General features: G+C 35.0%; 1 protein-coding gene across 1 annotated transcript; it reads left to right on the top strand.

Annotated features, from left to right (window-relative positions):
- Nucleotides 1-2,077: 2,077 nt before the first annotated feature.
- KERA (keratocan) lies at nt 2,078-7,759 on the top strand. The gene is made up of 2 exons (XM_058191469.1): nt 2,078-2,963; nt 7,389-7,759. The coding sequence occupies exons 1-2, from the start codon at nt 2,078-2,080 to the stop codon at nt 7,553-7,555; spliced, it is 1,053 nt and encodes a 350-aa protein (XP_058047452.1). The 3' UTR covers nt 7,556-7,759.
- The last annotated feature ends 854 nt before the right edge of the window (nt 7,760-8,613 follow it).

Below are 8,613 nucleotides of genomic sequence, written 5' to 3'. Positions count from 1 at the left end.
GAGAGTGATTTTAAAAGCAAAATTTACAATATGTGACAAATTTTTAATCCTAGACAATGTCCTTATTTTGGAGACAAGAAAGTTTTCTTGTTCATGGAAAGAACAAGAATTATATCAAAATCTTCCAATAGTAGCAAACATATTTCATCAAGACTTCTGAACTGTCTTCTCTAGTCTTCCTAATCAAGAATAATATCTGTAAAAGCATTCCTGCATCTGTTTTTGATCAAAATCAAATAAAAGGTTTCCACAGGAACAGATGGCACTAGTTTGAATTCTTTGTTCTCTAATTAGAGTAGCTTGAAAATGAATGCAAATATCTGAATGTATCTGCATTAATATTACTGATTTCTACCACAATCAATCCATTATTTTAAACTTGAGCTTAGTATTTACCGGGAATGACTCCAAAGGCATCTTGATGGGAAATACAGAATTTCCTGTATTCTGTTGTGTAGGTGCTGAGGTAAGTAGCTATTTTAGGGGTTAAATTTGTAGTCACTGATGCACACACACACACATATATATGAGGTTGTATTCATAAAACACTGCCTGTTGCCTGATCAACTCATATACTGTAGTCTAGCAACAGTTATCATAGAAAGAAGAGAATCCAAGCTGAGGTAAGTTAGAATCTGAAACAGTATTAAATTAGAAAAAATAGTCAGGTATTTAGAGTGATGTATTTGTATAATTTAGACTTGAATGCTATAAATTTCTGAGAAATGAAACTACAACTAGTTTTGAAAGGAAAGTTATTTGTTTTTAATGATTTTTCAGGTGCCTCCTGTACCAAACCTGTACAGGAAAATGTTGGGAATGTTTATGTACCAGAAAGTAATTTTTATGTACCAGAAAGAGATGCCAAATTAATGTATAAATTACAGTATTCCCTCAAAATTATTTAGTCTTCCTCTGTATCTCTCCCTGAGTTTATATACTGAGAAATTTTGAAGGTTGTTATCCATCAATTTCAAAGCCTATCAAAACATTGTCATGTTGGATTTCATGTTGTAGAGAAACAGTATACAAACACAGCCAGCCCCCACCCCTGCCCAACCATACAGAATACAAAATATTGTTTTCCTGTTTCTTTAATACTCCCTTTAATTTTCAACATTAATATTGTTTGTTATTAATTAATGCACTTAGAGCACTTCAGTATATGTTTTTTTCAGCTGGTCTCTCCTTTTTTAAAGGCTTATTTGTATCAGTCAAGATCCTTACAAATTCAGATGTACTATTTGAGAATTGTACAAATGCTACCATATAATACAAAATTGGCTTGTGTATTCATTTTACACAAGCAATGAAAAAAGTTATCTTCAGTGTGATTTTTTTTAAAGAATGGATCTTGGCAAAGAAATCTCTATATCAAGCAACAGAAGTGAATATCTGGATAGAATCTGTTTTCAAAGTAATTACATTTTTTTTTAAGAAGAAGCCAATAATTTGTAGCATTGGGAATAAGTGGAATTTTTCAAACAAAGTTCTCCAGACATAGAGAAGACTTGCCCAAAGGGCAGCTCCAATATTCTTTGATGTTCTTCTTGTGGGTATAAAAGGATATGGACCTAGAAAATCTGATGCAAATACTTTATTATCACATAATACAAAAATTATTTAAAGAATCACTGGATTAAGGCTGTAAAGCTGTCAATAAAGGCAGTGGTGTCAATCATTTTATGTATGGCAGACTGTTATTTGATTATTATTTTTTTGTAGTTAAATATGTTACCAGGTTAAGGGTAAGTCAGAATAAACTTACCTGCTACCAGTTAGCGAATCAAACTTCTTTTAAAGTTTCTTTTACACGAATGTGGATGCATTTTAGTTGAGTAGCAACTTATAAGGACTCTAGACGGATGCACAAATTAGCTGCAAAGTGCTCTACTAAGCAATAATTTTTAAAATAAATGTTGGGGTAGGGGAACAGATAGAAATGATATAAAATTTTTGACTCTTATGAGAATATAAACCTTCACATTTTATTACAAAATTAATGTTATTTGTTGCTGGAAACAAAAGATGCACATTTGGTCTGTAACTTCATTTTGCCCTCTTTTTAAGGTAAACTATGAATATAATATTTTGTTCCAGCCTTTTGGTATCCTTCTTAGCCAATATTGTGTGGACTCGCACTATCAGAACAATGGAGGATGAATCTGATCCATACAACTGGTTGTTTTATACCTTTGAGTGTCCACAGGACTGTTTCTGTCCTCCAAACTTTCCAAATGCTTTATACTGTGATAGCAAAGCAATGAAAGAAATACCTGCCATCCCACCAGGAATCTGGTACCTCTATCTCCAAAACAATCTTATTGAAACAATTACAGAGAAGTCTTTTGTGAATGCCACCCAACTAAAATGGATAAATCTGAACAATAACAAAATCACTACCAATGGAATTGAAAAAGGTGCATTTAACAATTTAAAAGGTTTACTCTACTTGTACCTGGAAGACAACTATTTAGAAGAAGTGCCAGATCCCCTACCAAGAAGCCTTGAACAATTGCGTTTAGCAAGAAACAAAATCAGGACAATCCCTCAAGGTGTTTTCAACAATTTGGAAAACCTAACTATGTTAGACTTACATCAAAACAAACTGTTGGACAACGCTCTGTCAGGCAATACCTTCCAAGGACTGAGCAGTCTCATGCAACTCAATGTTGCTCAAAATTCCCTTACAAAAATGCCACCAATCCTTCCTGCTAATGTGAACCAGCTATTTTTGGACAGTAATTCTATTGAAGCAATACCAGAAAATTATTTTGATGCAACACTCAGATTAGTTTCCCTACGGCTGAACCACAATAAATTAACGGATGGAGGTGTACCAAGCAAAGTCTTTAATATTTCATCCCTTCTTGATCTTCAGCTATCGTACAATGAACTCACCATAATCCCAGCTATTGGCATCCACCTTGAGCATCTTCATCTTGATAACAACAGAATCAATAGTAAGTATAAACAGCCCAAGTTTTTGCAGTAACTCTGTTTTCCTACTATTTACAGAAATTTGCCATCTGTTATTAGATGTAAGTACATTTGTACTTTAGAAATCTCCCTTCTGAATAATATGCATTGGATGATGTTTCATACAGCAGAATAAATGTTTCATACAGCAGACTCAGCAGTCTGAGCCTCAGTGGCTCAGACTGCTAAGACAGTCTGTTATTAACACAGCTGCTTGCAATTACTGCAGGTTCTAGTCCCACCAGGCCCAAGGTTGACTCAGTCTTCCATCCTTTATAAGGTAGGTAAAATGAGGACCCAGATTGTTGGGGGCAATAAGTTGACTTTGTATATAAATATACAAATAGGATGAAGACTATTGCTAACATAGTGTAAGCCGCCCTGAGTCTTCGGAGAAGGGCGGGATATAAATGCAAATTTAAAAAAAAGGCAGCATTTTGAAATTGTTCACATGTATAATGATACCTTATTATTATTTATATATTTATTCATTAGTTTTCAAGTTAGCTCAAATCCAAAAACATTCCATGTGGCTCGTATTCTTTCTAAAGAATGCATAAAATAAAATGTATCAGTGCTCATACAAAGCCATACAAATAACAAATAAATAATTGTTGAAAGCTCCATGAATACCCTAATGCCAGGCATCAGGAAAAGCAAGTCTTCTGAAACATTCAGAATATTTGAAGGGGTGGGACAGGTACATATCTTGGATGGGATGCTGTTGTCGGCATTAGGGTCATGTCAGAGAAGGCATGCATCCTTACAAAATAACAGCATTTAACTGGAGGCACCCAAACACACCCACTTTGTGCAATTATACTAAATAAATAGAAACTATTAGAGACATACATTCCCTCAAAGAACTAAACCCTATACAATGAAGTGCTTTATAAATGACAACTAGTATATTGAATTGCACTGTGAAGACAAGTCATAACCAATGCTATGACGCCAAGTCTAAGTAGTTATGAGAATGGGTATAGGTATAACAAGAAGTTTCTGCTATTGCCTATGCCACTGCCTATTGAATCAGCCGTAATTTTGCATGGTTTTCAAAGGCAATCCCATATACATTGCAATAGTCACATCAGGAATTGAATAGGACATAACTGACTGTCTGAAGGGCTTCCAAATTGAAGAAAGGTTGCACAATTGCTGTATATGGCAGACCTATACAAAGAACCTTCTGGACTTCTTTGAGCAAGAGCTCAAAGCAGGAGAACTCCCTAATTGTGTACTATGTCATGAATGCTGAACTGCAACTTCTCCAAGAACAGTATTTCTTGTACTGCTATAGTGATAGCCATGAAGTACTAATCTAGGGAGCCCAAACAGCCACAACCACTCAGTCGTGAAGGATTGAGCATGAGTCTGTTCCTCTAAGCTGCTTCCTGAACAGCTTCCAGACACTGGATAAATACACTGATAGCTTCTCCTGTTCAGCCATGTAGTCTGTATTAATTGGTATATACCATGGGTGTCAAACTTGCCACGTCGCATTGCTGTCATGTGATGTTTTCCCCTTTGCAGAGCTAGGGTGCGTGTGGCCTGCATGTGACATATCCGGCCTGAGGGCCACCAGTTTGACACCCCTGGTATATATAATTAATATAATATGATGATACTAGATTCTGAACATGGATAACATTACCAAGCAGTTTTATGCAAATGTTAAATGGGGAGGGGGGTAAGAACATTGATCCCATTAGTGAGGGACTATGGGCACAATCTCTCCCCTATTCAATGCCAATTAAACCTGACTATTGAAGAAGGAAGCAAATCACTGCAGTACAAATTCACCAATTCTAACTCTCAAGCTAGTCAGAAGGATACCATAGCCAATGATATCAAAACATACAATAAACAATAAAAATATATTTTTTAAATAAACACACACTGAGAGAACAATATTAATATGAGAATGAATACACTGCTTCTTTCTCAGCACTGCAAAAGGTAATTGAACATATAATAATAGCCATAAAAGGAAGATTGAAAACTGGACAGTAACTGTCCCCAGTGGCAAAGTCCATGAGGGCCCCTTGAAAAGGGGGATACCATCACTTCCTTCAAGGCCAAAGGGATCATTTCTGTCCTCAAAGAGGCTGACACTATTGCATGGATCCAACCATTGCATGGTCTCATCCCAGGTCATCTCCTCAACCCAAGAGAGGTCTGGATGTAATACACAGGTAGATGAAGTCACAGTTCAGAGGATCTTATTCACCTCATTGTAATCAATTGTAATTGCAATTGATCAGTTGTAATCCAAATCAAATTCAGTCCAATTAACATCATAAGACTGCCCCAGCAGCTCACTTAGATCTGCCCAGTCAGAATCCACTCCAAGTGAAATAATTAGAATGGATAACTCAAAAAAAGTGCCTATTTAATCAGAACTAGCCAGAAATCAGACAAACAAATTATGTAGGATTATTTGATATATTTTATCTATTGAAATGTCTATCACTACAATACAAGAATTAATTAAGATAATCATGATGAATGCTGCTCAGCATTCACCCAAACTAGGAAGAGACATCAGAATGAATAACAGTAATAATGGGAGAATTTAATAGATGGATAAAAATGCCAAATCCAATCTAAACATCTGTCTATGCAACCAAACAAAATAATAATATCATCAAACAACATCTGGTTATCCCAGGTCTCTGGTAAGGACTTGATAGGAGGATAAATACACTAAATGCAGTCTAAGCATCTGGCTGCTTGTGCAGCCAACCATAATAATATATTAAATTGATATGCCATCCCAGTAACTCTGAGAATATTCTATCCTTTTAAATGTGAATATAAAGTAGTAGGATGAGCACCAAATGGTTGAATACTGTGACAAGCAGAGATATGAACTCTACAGTTTAGTAGTAGATAAGTAGATGGGATGGGGGTTGGAAACATAAACTGGAGATAATATCTTAAATTAGTGAAACCAGCACACATTTTGTGCTATGTCTTCTTATAATGTATACATAGATATTCATTAATGGAAAAAATCACTATTGTATAGTTGGAAATGCTAAGAGTTTATTGCAAAAAAACAACAACCCCAACCCCCTCCCCCCAAAAAAACAACAACAACCAATCACAGCAGAAAACAGAAATCTCTAATTAACCAGAAATTTATTCTAAGCCTCAAATTACAAAAAGGCCAAACACCTCCATTACAGGCAAATGAATTACATGAATAAATTCATGGAAAAGTAAACCATCTGCACCTGCTTCCTGTTTAGAAACATATTGAAATGCTCTGTGAAATTCACAATATTCTATGTGCATTTTTGATGGCTTTGTTCTTAACATTTTGAATTCTATTTTTTTATGAAAATACACTGTTATTCAACACAATGCTTGTTGATTTTTAGAACTCTCTTATTTCAAGAAAATTTCCCATTCATAAAGTTCTGACCTTTTAAAGCAAAACAAAAACAAAAAAACCCCACACAACCTGGCAAAAATAAAGGTGAATGTTTTTCCTCTCCAGCAAGGGTTCTTTATCTTTAAAAAAGACAGAGAATTCAAATAAGGGCACCCTCAAATTGTATAATTATTGTCTGATATTTGGCCTTTGTAGCCCTTTTTAAAAGATGTAAAGAAAGGAAGAAATTAATTATTAAATTAAATGTGGCTCTGCATTAAACTCCCCTTTAAATTAACAGTGACTTCACTTTGATTGCAATTCTTAGATTTGTTTATTAAATTTACATACCATCCTGATTCCCAAGAACTCTAGATAGATAGATAGATAGATAGATAGATAGATAGATAGATAGATAGATAGATAGACAGACAGACAGACAGACAGACAGACAGACAGACAGACAGACAGACAGAACTATTTAGGGGGGTTGAGAGACTCCTGCAATTTATTGCAAGTGCAATTAAAAAAATAAAGTCATCTGGTTGAGCTTGACTCCTTGGCAACCATTCAGAAGTGATTTTAAAACTTTCTTCATATTTCAACTTCCACCTGTAGTCTTCATCTAAAGATTAGAAGGCATTTTCTGTAAATTTCCCATCCAAGTTCTAATCAGATTTGATCCTGTTTAGCTTTTGAGCCTAGACAAGGCCAGCCAAATGCTGTTGTCTGCTGAGGCAAAAAACAAACATACACCTCAAACATCTTTATAATTTCAGAAATGACATTGAAGGTACCCTTGCCACTTAATTGATGGCTGAGCAGCAAAACAACTCTATTTTGTTATCTTTCTCACCTTGCATAAGAGAAAGAAGAACGCGATGTTGACTGGTGATCTTGCTGTCTCCTGAACAATGCAATTTATGATAATAATAATAATATTCAAAAGTATAAATAGCTTTTATCTAGTAATCTAATACATTTATTACTAGTAACTTTTCTCATATTTATTTGGTGTGTTTTTTTTTAGGTCTTAATGGAACTCAAGTATGTCCAATTCCTATCCCGGGAGATTATGTTTATGAGAGCAAATTACCACAACTCCGTTATCTCCGTTTGGATGGCAATGGAATCAAACCCCCAATTCCATTGGACCTCATGCTGTGCTTCCGACTCCTTCGGGCTCTTGTTATTTAAAGACTATTTTGTGATACAATGATTTAATGAACATCTTTGCTGGCATTTGACTTGTTAGGCTTTCCATATATTTTGTAACTTTTTTTAAAAAAAATTCCTGCATTGAAGTATTTTTTCCTAGTAACTCCTTTACTTTAAATTTTAGAGATGGATTCTAAAAGCCAGAAAAATTAGCTTAAAAACAGCTTTTGCTGTGATATATCATATGCATCTTGGCCTAGATATTCAGGAATTGTGTTTTTACCTATGTTAAGCAATAATAGTATAATCTTTATAGGTATAGTATTACAGTACTGTAAATGTAAATGTCAGATTGCTGTGTTCAATTATGGAACTAACGTCAGCAATCTTCCCCTTTACTCACCATGTACGCTGCTCCATTATTTTACAATTAAAAAGTAAGAACATACCTTAATCTGTTGGATAGAAAATTAAGATAGATTTGTCTTTGAACTACATATACCTAGAAAATGTCATTCTATCTTTTTTTAATAAAATGGTCTTCATTTCTATATAACAGCAAAATTTGTTTGAAGATTTACTCAAAGAGTGATGATGAGCTTTGTAAGACATTCATGTGTTTGTAAACCCTGTTTTGTTGAAAACTTATTTTCTCCATATTACCGTATTTTTTGGAGTATAAGTCGCACCGGAGTATAAGACGCACCTTCGTTTTTGGGGAGGAAAATAAGAAAAAACCTGATTGGCAGGTGGATCAGCTTTCCTGAATATCCCCAATTAGCTGTTCCTAGAGGTGAATATTAGCAACAGGTTCCTTGGTTGTGAGCTCTGTGCCTTGCTTTTTTTTTTTTGCTTTTTTTTTCTGCCTCTGAAACTTCTGAAACTCCTTTTCAGAAAAAACTTTTTTTTCTGCCTCTGAAAGCCTCCAAAACAGCTTCAGGAAAAAAGCCTCTGAAGCTCTGTTTGGGGGCTTTTTTTCTGAAGCTTCGTTTCTGATGCTTCTTTCAGCCTCTGAAACCTCTGTTTGAGAAGCTGGGCAGGGCTACATTTGGAGTATAAGATGCACCCAGATTTTCACCCTCTTTTTGGGGGGAAAA

The sequence above is a fragment of the Ahaetulla prasina genome, chromosome 7, assembly GCF_028640845.1.
Source record: "Ahaetulla prasina isolate Xishuangbanna chromosome 7, ASM2864084v1, whole genome shotgun sequence".
NCBI lineage: Eukaryota > Metazoa > Chordata > Lepidosauria > Squamata > Colubridae > Ahaetulla > Ahaetulla prasina.
Note: the sequence above shows the minus strand (reverse complement) of the source record. Positions and strands in the feature narration are given on the sequence as shown.